The sequence below is a fragment of the Engraulis encrasicolus genome, chromosome 5, assembly GCF_034702125.1.
Source record: "Engraulis encrasicolus isolate BLACKSEA-1 chromosome 5, IST_EnEncr_1.0, whole genome shotgun sequence".
NCBI lineage: Eukaryota > Metazoa > Chordata > Actinopteri > Clupeiformes > Engraulidae > Engraulis > Engraulis encrasicolus.
The window spans coordinates 7,408,342-7,427,449 of record NC_085861.1 but is presented as its reverse complement, the minus strand read 5'-3'; the positions used below and the strand labels follow the sequence as shown (position 1 = coordinate 7,427,449).

The following is a 19,108-nucleotide window of genomic DNA, read 5'->3' as shown; positions in this document are numbered from 1 at the left end:
TCTTGTCAGGAATGTCATGTGCCCACAGGCATTGGTCAGTTCCAATGCAGTTGCCAACAGATGACGTTTCTAATTGGCTAGAACTGATGGTGTTGGGGAAATAGCCCAGAGAGCTTAGAACCAAAGGACAGAACTGCCCTACTAAACAAAGGCAAAGAGCAGTAACTACACAAACATTGAAAAATGCCTTCAAAGCCTGGGTATAAGGTTGGATATTGTGGTAACTGTAAATTCGACAGCAATATCTCTACTGTAAATCGGGACACATTTCCACCATAAGGCGTTGCCTTGGTATAAGGTTGGATATTGTGGTAACTGTAAATTCGACAGCAATATCTCTACTGTAAATCGGGACACATTTCCACCATAAGGCGTTGCCTGGGTATAAGGTTGGATATTGTGGTAACTGTAAATTCGACAGCAATATCTCTACTGTAAATCGGGACACATTTCCACCATAAGGCGTTGTCACAAGATAAAGGAGGTGGCGATTACCATTTTCAGTCTAAACTCTGTTTTTGACAAGAGGTGAGTTTCTCAAAAGAGAAGTTGTTAGCCTGTTAGCTACTTCGATAGTTGCCAATGGGAAAACGCATTGAAAACAGCAAAGTAGCTAATGTAGTAAGCAACTTCGGTTTCGAGAAATGCACCCCAGAGGTGTAGTTACTGCACTTTGCCTTTCTACATGTACGGCAGAGAACTGGAGTGTGGATGTGAGAGGCACGTCGCATGCATGCAGTGAAAGTTAAAGCCACGACCACAGGACCATAGGAGACCATCTTTTTTTAAATTTTTTTTATTAAGATCAAATTTACATCGTCATAGTTTTATATTTTATATTAGAAAGTAACTGATTTCACAGACAGAAGAATGGATGAGACAGCAGTAAGCTCTAGAGAACACAGTTCTGCCCCTGTACACACACGCACACACACTCCATAGAAAATATCTGTTAGACATACCTGATTTTCAAAGGCTCAAGAATAAAATATTAAGAAATATACGCATTTACAGTGAGTTTGTGGTTGTCTTCATTATAATCTGTTCAATGCCCCACCCCACCCCCCAATACAGAGATTACCAACCTTATTTTAGTCCCACACACACACACACACACAAAATGAACCGGAATGAGTTTGGTCTCACAGCAGGTGAACCTTGATTTGGAAAAGCACAAAAGTGACTGACTGACACACACACACACACACCTCTGAAAAATTCACGGTCAAGGGCACTTCCATGGTTTTGAGTTTAAGAGCCGTTTCTGTAAAAGTGCGCAACAAAGGAGCATGATACAACCACCAGAGCCATGCATCTTAAGCTTGCTGGACCAAACATTCTTTTGCCGACTCAGATGATGTTAATCAGCTGATTGCTTTAGCGGAGACCAGCATAATCAACGTGTGCAATGCATCCAAAGCAATGATTGTTTCATTCAGTCAGTGTCTGGCTACATCCAAAATGTCCCCTTGTTGACTACACACATGGTTCAATCACTACATAATGTGCGAGTTACATTGTTTTACTGTACACCATGTAGTGAACAACCACATTTAATTAACATTTCATATGTTACTGCATGTGATGTCCTTGTTGAAATTCTTCAAAAAAAGACAGCAGGGACAGCTCTGGGGTCCTTCTCTGATCGCAAGCTCATGACAAATTTGGCTAAGGCATGGCTCCTCACCTATTGATGCACACCTGATGCATTTCCATAAGAACCTTAACAGTCAACAAAAACAATTTAATGAGAGAGGACATGAAGGTGAACAAGTCAAAAACAGAGCCATTTGCCAAACTGGCGTGGCGTTAAAGAAGTGGAAGAGGTGAGTGAATGAATTCATTACGAGGATCAAAACCAAATCCAACAAGGCCTTGAAACCTAGGTCAACAATGTGCAGGTGCCCGAATCACAGGTGCCTGTTTGATTTAACAGGAACTGAGGGTTAAACAGTGGAAAAAACAACACAACAAACTAGAAACACACGTTGATTAGTGCAGGCATCACAGTACATTGCCAGTCCGCTTCACTCCACTCCTGTTGATAGCAAAAGGGTCCCCTATTCCAGGAGTGCATCGGGGTTTATTTTGAGCAGTGAAGGCAAGTGGACTGTCCACCTAGTCTTTTGTCTTAGGTGCTGTTTCCACGTAGCAGGATATTTTTTTAGCAGGGTATTTTTTCTCCTGCTACGTGGAAACGCAACATGTGGATAAAAAAAATCCTCCATTGTAACAAATGCGTTTCAGACCCCTAAACAGGATATTTTTTTCTCCTGCACCTGGATTTTTAAATATCTGCTACGTGGAAACGGAAGGCCAAAACCAATGCAAAACCAATACAAGCAGGAGAAAAAAATATCCACATATAAAAATATCCAGCTACGTGGAAACGGCACCTTAGTTGTTAACAGCACGCCTTTTCATGATGGCAGTCTGCTGGACCCCGTTTCTCGAAACCGTTACAGCTGCAACCTAATTGGTTGCCAATTGGAAATATGCAATATGGAGAAACGCAGGGGCGGCCTTGGAGACCGGGGCACCAATCAGTGTAGGATCGCTACTGGAAAAACGCACCCCTATCCTTTCACAGAGAAACAAGCAACACAAAGCGCAATTACATGCATAGACTATTCCAGTTTCACACAGAATATTGTCCGTACTCGGCTTAAAACAGGTTTCGGAATATTCTGTTTACATGTGTTGGAACAGCATTCTGCAACTGGAAGATGGCCAAAACACGGCCACATACAGAATGAATGAACAGTTGACATGACTTGTGTGCAAATGGAATATTGTCACCATTCTGTTTTAAATCGGTATATTTGTTGCATGTAAATGCGCTCACAGACTTCAGGAGCGCTTCTCAAGTCATATTCCAGTCTGCTTATATTACTGGTTTTTAACGGTACAACAGGAGCCCATGGGAGTGATCCCTCTCATACTTCTATCTTCTCTAGTCTTGTGTTCCATCTCTATGGTTACTGTGAACTGTCACCATTTCCCAATGTCAAGTGTTCTAGCCTTGGTAGTGCGTGAAACGCCAAGTGAGTTCACCAAAGAGTATCCACTAAGCGTTTCATGCACTACCAAGGCTAGAACACTTGACATTGGCAAATGAGTGAGTGAGTGGGTGAGTGAGTCCTGTGCTGGGCACCAACGAGGAAGGGGTTGTCAGTAAGTGGCGATTGAGACATCGCCCTCTGCTGTGGCGGTGGTGCTGTTCCCCTTAGGGCTTGTCGGTCTTGCGAGCCGTGATGAAGGCCATGCCGTGAGTCCTGAAGTGCGTGTTGAGGTCCGAGGCCTTGTCGAAGCGCCTGCCGCACACCTTACACACCAAAGCTCCCGTACCCCTCTCTCCGTCCTCGCCCGGCTGTGACGGGGACCCCGGTGACCCCAGCCCTGCACCCCCCCCCAACCCCACACCCTGCTCCCCTCCCCCTCCTGCAATAGTGCCGTCCCCAGCTCCCTCCCGTGCTGCGTGCCGTGTGTGTTTGCGTTGGGTGTGTGTGTTGCGTACGCGGTGGCTGATGAACTGGTGGCGCGTGAGGGAGGTGGCGGAGGCGAAGCAGGCTCCACACTGCTGGCACTGCAGGGCCTCGTCCGCCCCCTCCGCACGGTGACCCGCGATATGCTCCAGGAACACAGCCTGCTCCTCTGCAGAGAAGCCGCACAGCGCGCACCGCAAGCCCACCACCGCCTCTGCTGCTGCTTCCTGCTTCACAGCCAATGACGCGGTGCCGGCATTTCCTCCCCTGCCGCCGCCGCCCCCTGCTGGTCTGGACCAATCGGAGTCCTGATCCACAGAGGCTCCTCCGCCCACGACGGAGCTCATAGTGACGTCCTGCTGGCTGGAGCAGTCGGCTGCTTCAGAGCCGCGCTTCTACTGAGCGATAAGGAGAGAGAGAGAGAGAGAGAGAGAGAGAGAGAGAGAGAGAGAGAGAGAGAGAGAGAGAGAGAGAGAGAGAGAGAGAGAGAGAGAGAGGGGTTAATATTTGACATTCAATAGTTCAAATGTGCTTCAGCTAGCCTATACATACAAGCAGTGTCCCATTTGAGGCTCTATGGGCTTAGGAGTGCATTGGTAGGGATGTCCCCATAGAGGTAGAAAATAACACTAGAGAGGACACAGCAATTTGCGACAGCACTGGGAAATGGCAGATGGAGCTTCCCAACTTCCGTAGGTAGTGTAGGTACCTTTAGGCAATGCAAGTCAATGGAGAACATGCCCACCCCTGTCAAAAAAATGACTAAAACTGTTTGAATATGAAGTAAGACATTAATCAATGACCAGATTTGAAATGTCAGGCTAAATATCTACTTAAATCATATGAGTCGATAAAATACATTTAAAAATCAAATAATATCTTTTATGAACATAGTTAGCAAAACACTTCAACTATTGTCCTTGTATAGTGTGTTGATGGACATTTTCACATGATTAAGTCATTTTTGACAGAGGTGAGCCTCGTTCTCCGTTAATTTCCATTTCTCTGATCTACCTACAGATAATGGCCGCTACAGATTGCCGTAAAAAGGGGGGCGGGGTCCTCTCTAGTGTTATTTTCTACCTCTATGGATGTCCCCTTGGTCTAGCTTACCATGGCCGACCGCCAGTTGGTCATGGAATTGCATGGTATAGTCTTTGGATGTCCCTTGTGGCTTTGTTTGGGCACAATCCCTGGTGCTGAACAAAAAAGACTTTTATTTGAAACAAGGTTCACACTCTCCTTTGAATTTTTGATTGATTGGTGATTTGGTGAATCTGAGGAAGACTGCAAAGTCGAAACGTCATCATGCCAATGAATTAATAAAAATAAAGAAAGAACTTAAAGAAGAAAAAAAATCAAAAGGAGTGTGTGAACCTTTAAAAAAAAAAAAAAAAAGCCATCAAATTAAGGGGTTTGAAGTGTGAATTTTCTGTGTGGATGTGGAGGTATCTCCCACACGGGACTGTGATTGGAAAGTGAAAACATGAATGTATCCAACAAATTCGCACTCCTTAGCACATAAGCAAAGATTTTCATAGGAGAGAATGATATCCCAAACTCCGCCCACCCAATGCAAAGGAGTATGCTCAAATTCGGTGTACTAAGGGGGCGTTGTCCCCTCCTCCTTCTTCTCTTTTTGTGGCATTTGGTGACTACTTGCATAGGATGTATGCTACCACCATCTACATCGTCAAGGGAACTCCATTTATTATCAACCTCAAGACTCCAAAAGGTCTCCCCACTGAAGGTCTCCTAAAGGGGCGTTCACCTGGCGTGAAATGGATCCCGGGAATGAACCAGCCTGGGGTATTTTTCTCTCCAATGAAAAGCTTTGGCATAAGGCCTCAAACTGGACATAGTGGTTGCCTCTCAATTCGTTTCCTCCGGGCCTCCAGTCTCTTGCCTCGGTGTCGCCCCCTTCTGTTGTGGGGGCCACAATAACGTTTACCTGCTTTCGAGCAGCTCAGAACGGACTTTTCGCGTTCTTTCACTCTGTTCCAAGTCCTGATAGCAAATGTGGGAGTACCTTGTGAATTACGATTTGCAAGATGGTGAATGGAAATCGTTATCGACAGGTAATCGATGACGTTGACTCTCGAATCTCAAAGTCCGGGGGAAACGACCAGAGGAACGAGCAGAAAAGTAGCGACTAATGGTGTGAGCGGCAGAGAGACAGTGGGTGCATTCCAATATGTGGACTCCCGTCCTCCACTTGTGCTTGTGGCCTCGCGTTTTGCTGACGCCCCGCCTCCGTGGAGAAAACAATAAAGTTTCCCCGCTATCAGCCTAGGAACAACAAATTTTGGAGGACTTCGTTCACCATTCCGATTGCAAATGAGGAAATGACATTAGAATTGTGCTTTTGCAAGATATTGAATTAATTTTCTGTCGTCAGTGACGTTATCATGAGGTCACAATCAGGCAAGTGAGCAAGGGAGGACGGAAGTCTGCATATTGGAATCCACCCAGACAGACAGACAGGAAGAGGAGCTATGTCCCGCTATGTTTAGATTAGTTACAAATAGGGCCAATAGACTAGTACTAGTGCTGTTGGTCAAGTGAGCTGGCAGCGTGTGATAGGCCAGAGGAGTGAAAAGGGGTGGAGTCAGACCGGTCGGTCCACTGGTCTCCCTGGCAACTGGGCTCCTGGTCCATGCTGTGTCTGCATGTGTCTCTCCAGGCTCAGGCGACTGCCGAAGGAGCGCTTACTGTCCACACACAACCTACACACACACACACACACACACACACACACACACACACACACACACACACACACACACACACACACACACACACACACACACACACACACACACACACACACACACACACACACACACACACACACACACACGTGTCAATACAGACTGCTGAGGGACTGCTCGATATACCCTCAAAATCTGTTCACACACGCACATACATACACACGCAGGCGCGCACACACACGCACAGACACACAGGATAATGGCTTGACTTTAGGAGCAATTGAGGTCTTTGATCCATTGCTTATGCCCATTGTGAGTTCCAAACTGAAGACCAGCTGCTTAACACTGAACTCTTTTTGACTAGCATGACGTGGATGAATGAGAACCCATTACACAACGGACCAGATGAGTAGTCTGCCCGTTGCGTGTTTACAAGTGTGTGCTTGTAGAGTAGCAATACTTAATTGATCCCAGAGGAAATTAATGTGTGTGTGTGTGTGTAAAGGAGTGTGTTGAGATAAAAAGGTGTGTGTGTGTGTGTGTGTGTGTGTGTGTGTGTGAGAAGGAGTGTGTTGAGATAAAAAGGTGTGTGTGTGTGTGTGTGTGTGTGTGTAAAGGAGTGTGTTGAGATAAAAAGGTGTGTGTGTGTGTGTGTAAAGGAGTGTGTTGAGATAAAAAGGTGTGTGTGTGTGTGTGTGTGTGTGTAAAGGAGTGTGTTGAGATAAAAAGCGGTGCTCACTGGCCGCGGAGGAGACGCTGCGCGTGGTCCTTGTGCTTGAGGCGGATGTGGCGTCTCAGGCTGGACGAGGAGGAGAAGGAGCCTTCACACACACTACACGGGAACTTCTTTAGGACCTACACACACACACAAACGCAATGACAAATGACAAGGAGCCCTCACAGGCTACAAGGAGACAGACTTCAGAACCTACACACACACACAGACACAGACACACACACACATGAGAAGGAGCTCTCACCAGTGTTAATTTCGTGACGAAATATTTTCGTCATAATTATCGTTAACGATTGTTTTCCCCCTGACGACAATAAAACGATGACGAAAAAAACAGCATGCGTTTGTACAAAAAATATAACGATATTGATCTATATTTTCGTCAAAAAAATCAAAATGTGACTACAATACCACTGGAGACGAAAACCAATAGGAAGCATTTTTGTTAATATGTCACTGAAACATTGAAAAATAATTGCCTGCTATTTCGCAAGTCGCGACCCTCATCTCAGCTGCTCCGCGTCTCTCCTCCCCTCCCTCTCACACACACACACACGCAGGCGTCGGCGCTGCACACCCGTGACCCTTTTTAATAGCAGTAGCCTACTTTTCAGTGCAATCCTGGCTGGAAAAAAGTATTGTTGCCCATTTATCCATGACGAAGAAGTTTATGCAGTCATGAAATAGTGGTGGTGCTGTCGCAGAGTAGCAAACATCTTACGATACATTTTTGCGCAACTTCTCCACTCCCTGTCGCTTTCATGAGCATGCTACCCGACGGCCGTTGTCTGATCTTTTTTCAATGTTCGCTAATGTTTGTATTTTAAGGGTCTATGTCTATGCGTAGGCACAAGCCTTTTGATAAGAATCACTGTAGTGCCGATCGCAAAGGATTCGAAGGAGTTTTGCAACTTGTTTCAGTCAAGGACACTGAGATAGGAAGTGAACGGCCCTTCGACGCTTTCACTGTGTTATTGCAATAACGTCTTGCGAATCCATGCAACCATGCACACAACCATGTCAACGAGAGCGTGTATGCCATCACAACTTTGCATCAAGCAAATAATATGCAACAACTTGCAATACGCGCACGAGAGAGAGAGAGAGAGAGAGAGAGAGAGAGAGAGAGAGAGACGCGTCTTCCAACAGGTGACAGTGTAACGCTTGCATACAGTAACCTGGCTACTGTACCCCGCGATGCTCTTCATACCCACAAGTATTTTTTCATAACGCGCAGTCCCGTTTTCACCCGAGGTCATTCTAAAATATCGACATCGAGTGTCGCGGCCATGATTTTTTTTACACATTGGATGAGCTCTGGCAGTTTTTGACAATAGGCTACTTTATGATTACAATATGTTATTTTAATCATTGATTCCCCCAAATGGTATTTTAGTTTGACAATTTTATAGAGAAGTGTAGACAAGACGAAATTAATGTAATATTTCAGTTGACTAAAATTATTTCAGATTTCGTCAACTAAAATTGTATTAATTTTAGTCAACTAAAACTAGACTAAAATAAAAATGATTTAGATGACTAAATTGTGACTAAAACTGAAATTACATTTTCGTCAAGAGACTAAAACTTAAACTAAATAAAAAATTCCTGTCAAATTTAACACTGGCTCTCACACAGACTACACAGGAACTTCAAGAGCTACACACACACGCACACGGCAGGTGGGCCTTTTGTCTGTGAAACTACAGAGAAAGTATACTGTACACGAAAAAGGTCCACTCCCATTGTTCCATCAAAAACGAGCAGTTCCACATAGATGGTGACTGCGGGCAAGTGATGACTTTTTTAAAATTCAATTTCTAGTCATGAACAGAAATTTCCTGTTAAGAACTATGTTGGGTTATTTTCTGCAGAGGTATTGTCAAGTTCTGTGGGTGTTTAGTGTTTCCCCCAGGGCAGAAGATTTGCACCTGTACTGGCTAGCATTTAGCTAATGTATATGGATTTAGGCTCATAAATACTGTTGACCCAGTATATAAAAATCTAGAGGTGCAAAAAAAGGTCAAAATTAGTTATTTTTTTATTACTAGTTTCAAATGAAATATTAATATCTTGCGACAAAATATACGAGAGAAAAAAATGGCTGCATTGATTTATGATGAATAATGATAAGGGGGCAGTGCTGACCATGTCGTGCTTCTGTGCCATGTGGGTGATGTACTCCTCCTTACTCTATAAAACTACAGGAAATGAGTTGTATGAAACTACAGGAATAATGTTTTATGATGAATAATGATGGGGAACAGTGCTGACCGTGTCGTGCTCCTTTGCCATGTGGGAGATGTACTCCTCCTTGTCTGTGTAGTGGCTGTGGCAGTGGGTACAGCTCCAACTGGGGGTGGAGCTCTGCTCTCCTCCGCCAGTCTCACTCTTCCTCCCTCCATCCTGCTCCTCTTCTGCGTCCTCCTCGTCCCCGCGTCCCCACTCCTCCCCGTCGGAGCTCTCTATCCGCAGCCCGGCCCTGCCCTTCGCCGCGGAGGAGGAGGAAGCCGGGGAGGCCACACCCACTTCCTGTTTCCTGTGGGCAGTCTGCAGACAGGAAGTGGAATAGCACAGATGAAAAGACATGCAGGTAATGTACACACAATGAACTGTATATGCTTCTTAGACATGTGGGCAGCCGTGACCTACTGGTTACGGAGATTGCCTTTGGATCACAGAGTTGCGGGTTCAAATCATCCTACTCCCCCATCTCTGCCCTTGAGCAAGGCACCTAAGCCCAAACTGCTACAAGGATTCTAAACCAATACCCTATACACAAAGAGTCACTTTGGATAAAAAGTGTCAGCTCAGTGTAATGTAATGTGTTAATAAAGCCAAAACAACGCCTTACCCCACCACCCCTACACCACCCGCAGACGTTTTCTTTAGGTAATTGGTAATTAATGTACAAACAATGTATATGCTTCTTAGATAGATAAATAAAGCCAGGCTCAGGTTACCTTCATGTGCTCCATCATGGAGGACCTCTGGGCATAGATTTTAGGGCAGTCGGGACACTTGAACACTTGCACCTTCTGATTGGTCAGGTGGGTGTCAAAGTGCACGTACAGCAAGGCCTTCTGGGTAAAGACTGTCTCGCACATCACACATTTGTAGATCATTCTGGAAATCAGAGACAGAGATAAATAACGACAATAAACATGTAGCAGAGATGAGTGTCACATAAAACACAGACATGCATGCACATTGTAGTGCAGCAACGTGCTTCTTCTGTCCCATACGGACACACGCGCACGCAAGATGTCAGAGAGAGCAGTACTTGGCCTGTGTGGTGGCGAGCAAGGGACTTTTTAATGTCCTTTGTCTTTGTTATAATGTATTGACTCAGAGGGCCTGCACAAAAAGTTCCTACGTGTCTGGACTACTATTTTGCACGCAAGTGGAAAATAAAGAACTTTGACAAGAATTTTGACTTAAGATACACACGCACGCACGCTCACGCTCACACACAAGCACACACATGCAGAGGTCGGGGCATTGTCGTACTTGGCCTGTGCATTGTGGAGCGTGGGGTGCTGGGAGGAGATGTGTCCCTGTGCGCTGGGGGCGGACTTGAAGGCCATGGGGCAGGAGGGGCACTTGTGGAACACCTCGCAGTGGGCCGACTGGATGTGGGACTTGACCGAGTTCAGACCGCCAAACACCACCTGGCAACTGAAACACCTGCGGGAAGATTTATCGTGACATCATGGCACTCTTTAATACTTTATTGTTGCAAGTTTGTTCACAAAAACATAGTTTTCTTCTGATCACTTCTCGTTCCATCTCGCAGTCATTTTCAAATCTTTTTGAAGGTGATGACGTATAAAGAGAGACAGGTGAAATTTAAACCAATAGATGACGGTCGAAAGTAAAATAATAAAAATAAATAAATAAATAAAATAAAATCCAAAAGCTTACATGTATTGATCACACCAAAAAAGTAAAGAAAAGTAGTGCGCGTGTGATCATTCCTGAGCAAAGAGTGGGAATTGCAAACATAAACTCAGAAATGTGCCTAAATATATGAAAATCTCAGACAATGCATGCGAGTGGCATAAACACAAAATTGCAAATAATATTAATTTATCTTTGCAGAGGTGTGCGTATTAACACAGGTACAGCTCTATCCTACCTGTATCCGATGCGTCGCGTGTAGTGCAGGCATGCGTCCTGCAGGTGTGTGTGGAAGCTGGGCTGGCGTGCCACCCCGCCGCACTCAGGGCAGACGTGGGGGGCGCGGTGGCGATGAATCCGCTGATGGGCAGACCAGCTGCAGGGGTTGGGCAGCAGCATTGGGGGGGTGCACTGGGTACAGGACTGCAGGACGAGCACACACACGCATGCGCACACACACGCACACGCATGTGCACACACACGCACACGAGCACGCACACAAACAAACAAACAAACATACGTACACACACACATGCGCGCGCACACACACACAAACAAAACAACCATACATTACGCATAGACACGATAATGAACATAAATGATCATAAGAAGCATGACATAATAGCCAGACACACAGACACACACATGCACGCACACACACAGGCAGACAGACAGGTGACATGATCCGGATAAACAGCATGATGAAGTGCACACAATTCAGTGTATTTTATTCTAAAATTGTATCAATGAGGCACAGGGCAGATCTCTCTTCTGCTAAAAACGAGCCAAGCACACAACTGCAAAAGAAAATGGATGCATATTAATGACACGTGACATTGTCAAGACAAGAAACTACAAAGATGCACAAATATGACAGACATGAATGCGCACACACACACACACAAAAACAAAAAGAGATACACAAATGAAGGACACGGACGCACACACGCGACACACATACACAAACAAAAAAACAGAGATACACAAACAGACATGGACTCACGGACACACGCGCGCACACGCACACGCACACACCACTGCACAGGACTCACAGTGTTGGCTACAGGTTTGAGCTCCTGGAAGTGGGCCATCAGCTCCGCTTTCCCGTTGAACTGACTCTTGCACTCCGGACACCTGCCACACACACACACACACACACACACACACACACACACACACACACACACACACACACACACACACACACACACACACACACACACACACACACACACACACACACACACTTACTCTGATGGTCCACAGAATACACATGAATTCCCCATATTGTATCATAGGGAATTCTTAAGTACCAAAAGTAATCAAATCCCTGCTGTAAGAAATCGATACCGTATCGTATCGTCATGGAGGCTGTGATTTACACCCCCAATCTCTACTGTACTGTAATTCCAGGTGACGTGTAACCACTGTGCCAAGCGGCTGGCCTTCTTCAATAAGTGCAGCCTCAATTCACACATTATACGTTTGGTTTGCACACATACAGTATATAGCACATTGTGCATTATGTTAGCACAAAAGACATCTTGTACACAGGACTATTTCAAAGCCAAGGTATAACTGAGGAGTTTTATTGAAAATGGTGTATATCCATTTTGGGAAATGGACATTTTTGTATTTGGCATTCCATTGCAAAATGCATTTTATATATGTTGAAAAAGTATGGTCTCACAATATTTGAATGGCAATAGTTCACAAATAGATGATAGGACTTCTGAACAGTCATGTCCAATAAGAAAATGCAAAAGTAAAAAACGGTGGATACACCATTTTGCAACGAAACTCTTGAATTACTGTGCAATACCTGTGCTGAGGTGGTTGTCAGGGTAACACCATACTATCCCGACCCCAACGCACAGCATTTTCAGGGCTATAAGAAGTCCAACTGCATACGTGCAGCCCTAGATAACCCAACGACCTTAGATAACCCTACTGCCTCATCTGCTAGTTGAAATGAGTTCAGTTAAAGTTCAAATGAGTTCAGATAATCCCCATACTGTACCAGTACTCATCCTACTACACAGATCCCACCTAGGTCAAACGCATGTCACTGATGTGGTCTATCGTGGCTAGTAGGTATTGTATTGAAGCGAGAAATCGCGATGCACAGAGTCACTATACTGTATTGTGATACACGTATGTCCTTTCAAAGTCTTGTTGCCTTTCAGTCCAGAAAAGAACCACATGATATGACGTGATAGTGCATCAAATCATCATCATTATTATTTTGTATCAAACCATATGTCAAAAATTTTGACATGAACCGAATCGTGCCTTGACTGTATCACTACAGCTGCAGAGGCTAGGCTAACACTACTGGGCCAAGACCAAACAGCCTAACAGAGAGCCACACAGAAAGGACTTCACTGCCCCAACAGTGATGGCCCATATAGCATGACTAACCCACAAAGAGCAAGGTGGTCTACACAGCACGCCTAACTAATTCACTATTGATCTGTTGATGTGCCTTTAGTTTTTGCATTGCATAGGCATTTTGGCATGTTGCTACAAACTCAATTTTAGTCTCACTAGCCACTCTTTAGTGTGACAAATCACAGTCGTTTCATCAATTGCTTCTATTTAAAGGCAAGAATATTCTTAGATCAAATGGTTAGTTTAGTGCATTTACTTAGTTTACAATACCAGTAGTGTACCGTATGAGAGCTTGATATGCTAATTTATTTACCTGTAGTGCAGAGGTTAGAGTTTATTTAGCGACCATACAGGAGTTCATTTACCTGTAGCATAGTGTGGGGGGAGTTTGGTGTGTGTACTGACCTGTTGTTGTTGTACTGCAGTGGCTCTGCCTTCTTGCAGGGCAGGGGCAGAAGGGCCTGGGGTCCTGGAGAGGCAGTAGGGGTGGAGGTGGAGGTGGAGGTGGGGGGGTTCTCCTCCTTAGCTGGACTGGAGGCCCCATGAGCGACAGTGGGAGACCTGACCGACGTGGTCAGCATACCTGGAAAGGTGGAGGGGGGAGAGACAAAGAGAGAAGGGGGGAAAGAGAGACAAGAAATGATAAGAAAGGCAATCAGAGAGAGAGAGAGAGAGAGAGAGAGAGAGAGAGAGAGAGAGAGAGAGAGAGAGAGAGAGAGAGAGAGAGAGAGAGGAGAAAGGAGAAAGAGGGGTGTTGTATTGTATTATGAACACATCCATGCTACCAGGATACTACTAATGTGCTCCATATCAATGTATTTGCCCCTCGCACTCACACGCTCAACACACAGCTGCCCAGGCCCAGTTTAACAGACGCACGCACGCACACACGCACGCACACACCCTTACCTATGGGCGTGGTGTCCTGTTGTCCTGTTATCATCTGTTCCAGGCTGATGGGCCGCATGACGAGGTGAGAGCACTGCATGACGAGCCCTCTCTCCTTGTGCTCCCGCGCGTGGAGAAGGAGGCTGCACTTGTTGAAGAAGGCCAGCCGCTTGGCACAGTGGTTACACGTCACCTGGAATTACAGTACAGTAGAGAGATGTCATTAATCTCCAGGGAAATCGAGGGAACAGAGGGCACACCATTTCTGATTTCTGGTGTTGTCAGTCGGTCCATATCAATGTATGGAGTGGATGGAGCAAGTCCCTCTTTCAATTTCAATTTTCAAAAAAAAAGTCAATACTATTAAACTCATAGCAGTGGTCCCAGTGTAGAGGGAACATATCAAATTACCCTGAACTGAGAAGAACCGGGGCCTATACTAAGAAGCTGGTTCAGAGATAAACCAGGTTAAGTTATGAAAATGAGGACTCCAGGCTCTTCTATTAGATGATTTACCTCTTAACTTAACCTGGTGTACTCCTGAACCAGCTTTGTAGTATAGGCCCCTGAACTACACTTGATGTCAGCCTAAGGGCTGAGAAAGCGTAACACCATGTACCAATTTTGTACTTACATCTAGGGTTAGGGTTAGGGTTGGTTCATGGTATTACGTGGTATTAAATATTGTTACACTGGTTATTACACTGTATCTAATGTGGTAGATCCACTGTAATAGTGAACCATTAAAATAAAGAGCAGAGTGGCATACCTCAATGTGTAGTGAACGTCGGTCTAAGTGGCGCGCCAGGCTGCGCTCCAGGGCGAAGCTGTCTCCACACTCCTGGCAGCGGTAGCCACCGTTGGGCATGGACAACCCCCACTCAGGGGGTGGCACGGGTGGGCAGGAGGAGGAGGAGGAGGAGGAGGAGGTGGAGGAGGAGGCCAGGTCGGGCTTGTAGCTGGGCAGCAGGTTCTTGCTGTTGAGGATCTTGTTGAAAGCCTCCACCAGGCTGGACTGGGTACGCGAGATGACTGCACCGCTGCTGTTGACGATGGAGGCCGGCTTGTTGGCGGTGGCAACAGTGTTTGTCGTCGTGGCGAGGGAGGCCACGGAGGAGGCCAGCACGCTGCCGTTCACGTTCACGGCCTTCTGGGATACAGAACGTGCAGCGGACGTGGACAGAGAGGACATGGGTGAGGAGGAGGGCGATGGCGATGTCACAGTAGCAAGCACGGTGGCTTTGGTCATGCCGGCCGCCGAGGGGGACAGCTTGGCGGTAGTGACGGCGGCCATTTTGTTTTGAGCCTTGCTGGCGGCGAGGAGCATGGCCGTGCTGGCGTCCTGCAGTGTCGTCACGGGCAACACTGCGCCCTTTGACCTCTGGTTCTGAGTCTGGTTATGACCCGGAAGTGGCACGCCAGGCCGTTTGGGCCGGATCACCTTCTGAGCTCCCAGTGATGTGGTTCTGGGATCCTCAGCTGCGGTGACGGCGGCGGTCCCGTTTGGTGGCACCCTAGTGACGGTCCGGGTGATGCTGCCGGTGGGGGTCTTGACAGTCTTGATGCGGACCTTGATCATGGAGGGAGACATGGAGCCTTCATCATTCGAGGTTGTGACGGAGGCCTGCTCATCCACCTCCATCATCTGCTCACACTCCTCTTCTTCCTCCTCTCCCTCCTCTTCTTCCTCTAGCTTCACACCCTCTTCCGTTTCCATGTCTGTATCCTCCTCCTCTTCCTCTTCCTCTTCCTCCTCCTCCACTCCCCGTGTCTCGCCGTCCTCATCCCCCACAGCTGGGTCAGGCTGGGAGACGGAGGTGGTGTCCGCAGGGCCGGAGCTGGAGCCTCTGGGTGTCAGAGTGGGCATGGTGGCCTCGGCGGGCCGCTTGCCCAGCGAGGAGGCAGGTGGTTCGGGCTCCGGGCTCTCGGGCGAGTCCCTCTCCTCGATCACATGCTCCGGGTGCTTGTCCTCTACGACGCCGGCGGTGGAAGGTGCAGTAGTAGCAGCCTTAGGGGTCTGTAACCACGACGACGATAATGATGGAGCCCGAGTTGGGCTGGTGCTGATGCTGTTGTCGGCAGCAACAGGAGGCAGGGTTGCTGCGGCAACCGGGGTGACGGGGGTGGAGGTGACGGAGGCGGAAGCGGAAGTGGGGGAGGGGGACGTGAACAGGCCGGAGGAAGAGGAGGTGGTGCGCTTGCGACAGGGGAAGTTGGGCGGGGAGCACATGAGGGAGTCGGGACTCTCCTGGATAACCAGGGGAGGGCTGGACAGATCCGGCTCGGACTCAGACTCAGACTCCTCTTCATCGTCATGCGACATAATTGCTTGTTGTTTTTGCTGTTGCCGAGACAACGACCCTGCACCTGCACCTGGCTGTACCCGGGAGGGTGAGACAGGTGGTGAGGAGAGGCTGTTGCTCTCTGCCAACGTGGAGGAGGGCAGGAGTGGACCAACGAGAGGAGTGGAGGAAGACGAGGACAAAGGAGGAGGTGGAGGATGAGGAGGAGGAGAAGAAGAAGAAGGAGGGGGGGGGCTCGCTGGTTTGGAGTGCAGTGGTAGAGTGGCCGGAGTGGAGAAGAACGTCGACACACTCCCTGCAGATGCTGTGGACGTGAGAGAGGAGAAGGAGGATGAGGAGGAAGATGAAGACAGACCCTCACTAGAGCTGGGCCCAGAAACGCTACCACCACCACCACCACCACCACCAGCAGCAGCAGCAGCAGATGATCTGTCTGGTACACCACCACCACCGCGCGTGTCCCCTTGTTGGTCCGCCTCCTTCTGTGGCTGGGATGCACCAGGCTTCCTGCCCTTGGCCAAGGAGTCAGCGATGGACCCCAGACCAGGCTTGGATCTGCCGAAGCCACCGCCACCACCACCGGCAGTGCTGCTGGCAGAGGGGGTTCCCTCGCTGGCTGCTTTAGGGGAGGCAGGCGAGGACCACAGCTGCCCATTGGAGTGACCCTGGGCCTGGCTGCTGGGGCTGAGAGAGAGGTTGCTGCCCTCTGCAGCTACGCAGCCCTCGAAGCCGTTGTGAACAAGGGGCTCCGGCGCACAGCCCAGCCCGGCCTGCATGCGGAGGGGGTGTCTGGGAGTGGGGAGAGTGCTGCTGCTACCACCCCCTTCCTGCGAACCCACTTCACTACTGCTACCGTCTCTGCCCCCGTCTACCTCTTCCGTGTCTAACGCATTTGGCCGCACCTTGTTTTTCACTATCACGCTAACTGATGGAGGCTCGCCGCCCTGCTGGGATGACAGCGAGGTACCGTGGGGTGTCTGGTGATGCTGGGGCTCCGGTGAGCTGGGGGGTCTGTGAGGTGCTCCACCACCACCAGCCTTCCCCACCCCCCCACTGCCACCACCTGAGTTGCCGTGATGGCCCTCCGCGTCCTCGGGGGCGGACTGGATGGCCTCTTTAGCGTCGATGTCAGGGATGTCGAAGGCGGCCAGCAAGTCATCGAAATCTGGGGTCTTCATATCCCCCATTCCCGAATCAAGGACTTGTGTCTGCAAAACAGTGGGGGTGGAGACATCCACATGTTCAGAAGTGTGGTTACTTACTTTGATTATTAATGTGCCACCAAGTTACTACACAGTACAAGACAAAGTAGAGATGATGAGTCATACATAGAACAGCTTTTCTTTAAAGAAAGACAGTTGTTTGAACGCCTACACTGGGACCCACATCACAAGAACTTGACTTGACAGAGGAAACTTCACGGTAGAGGGCACAGCACGAGATTGTCGCTTCAACATGACAAGCAGGAAGCTAATTGCACATTTTGTGTCGGCAAACTATGCCTATTTTCTACAGTTCTGCAATGATGGATGATTTATTCTGAGAATACAAATGTAACTGTTGCTTCCTCTGTCGGGGAGTAAGCTAGCTCGGGACTAAAATGCTACGTGCATGTTGTTGTAGCCAGTTTACCTTAGGTCTGTGGTTGCAGCTAAAGTTAGCGTGTCAGCTTCTTCCGTATTCTCGACGTCCTTCCTTGCAGGGCTGTTGATGAGCTAAATCTATTTTATTTACGTAAACGACACTTTCGCTGGGATTAACAGTTCACCCAGGATGCCATGCTTTATCGCCATTACCAACGGCTCACTGTGCGACTCACACGTAGCCTTACGGATTTGGGGAAATGGTTGATAGACGACAGATGCGTCTGCCAAAGTATCTACGAAAGCAGCATAGCGCGCTTAGCATAGCCAACTACCTTCAGGCCATGGCAGTAGTTCTATAGCGCCCAGCTAATAGCGATAGCTCAGCAGAATATCTTGGAAACTTTGCGCAGAAAAGGCTCACCATATGCTCCAACACTACTTTTGTCCGTCATGTACTTGCGCAGACGTTAGACTATCTGCAGCGCTTGCTGTTGTAGGAAGTGTAATGCAAAAGTATTTCCTCCGTGTTTACCTGTACTGTATTCCCGACTACCCTTGCAGAAGAGAGCTCATTTGCGTCGTCGCGTCATCGAGGATGGGTCAGTTTGGCCATGCGCTGGTTAGCGAACAAGTTGCAGTTCGTGCCCTCGACGTTGACTGTGGAGAATGGGCTGAGGCTGTGCATTGAGCAATCGTCTAGTCTAATCCCCACTGTCACATGAGGGGACAACCAACGCAGAAAAAAAACTATTTGTGTGTGTATTCTGGTGACCTGACATGTATGCGACAATGTGTAGACACCAACAATAATAATAAAACGTGTATTTAACTCCGGACAGTTTACCCACCTGTGTAAAACATCAAATTGTAAGCCATGTTCAGTGTTGTTGATGTGCACAGCTTGAATTCCATAGTAAACTAAACACCTTGTAATTCTTGTGTACAACACATTTTTGGAATTCTGCTAATGTTTTGATAGATTGTGTGGCTGTGGCCCTGACCCACCACCTCCCTGAAACAGTTTTCAAGGCTGTATGCCACAGCTGCATAATTTTTTTCCCCCACAATTTTTTTTTTTTTTTACTAATTTGAAGAACACTCCCACCAC

General features: G+C 47.6%; 1 protein-coding gene across 4 annotated transcripts; it reads right to left on the bottom strand.

Annotated features, from left to right (window-relative positions):
• Window positions 1-3,213: 3,213 nt before the first annotated feature.
• LOC134448900 (zinc finger protein 687b-like) lies at window positions 3,214-19,087 on the bottom strand. Of its 4 annotated transcripts, none has more exons than XM_063198596.1 (12): window positions 18,047-19,087; window positions 14,881-17,622; window positions 14,133-14,304; window positions 13,629-13,806; window positions 11,885-11,966; window positions 11,071-11,255; window positions 10,443-10,619; window positions 9,896-10,058; window positions 9,207-9,482; window positions 6,936-7,051; window positions 6,100-6,211; window positions 3,214-3,880 (listed from the first exon to the last, which is right to left on the bottom strand). In XM_063198596.1, the coding sequence occupies exons 2-12, from the start codon at window positions 17,599-17,601 to the stop codon at window positions 3,227-3,229; spliced, it is 4,836 nt and encodes a 1,611-aa protein (XP_063054666.1). In that variant the 5' UTR covers window positions 17,602-17,622; window positions 18,047-19,087; the 3' UTR covers window positions 3,214-3,226. The 4 variants fall into 4 exon arrangements, with proteins under 4 accessions (XP_063054666.1, XP_063054665.1, XP_063054667.1 ...); XM_063198595.1 differs by having other exon boundaries at window positions 18,422-19,087; XM_063198597.1 differs by having other exon boundaries at window positions 18,533-19,087.
• Window positions 19,088-19,108: the final 21 nt, after the last annotated feature.

What these genes read in the sequence shown, in the direction of transcription:
- LOC134448900 (XM_063198595.1), bottom strand. An exon ending in CTGCAGTACAACAACAACAG is followed by an intron (nt 11,967 to 13,628) that starts GTCAGTACACAC and finishes TGTGTGTGGCAG; the next exon opens with GTGTCCGGAGTGCAAGAGTC. An exon ending in CCATGATGGAGCACATGAAG is followed by an intron (nt 9,483 to 9,895) that starts GTAACCTGAGCC and finishes TCCTGTCTGCAG; the next exon opens with ACTGCCCACAGGAAACAGGA.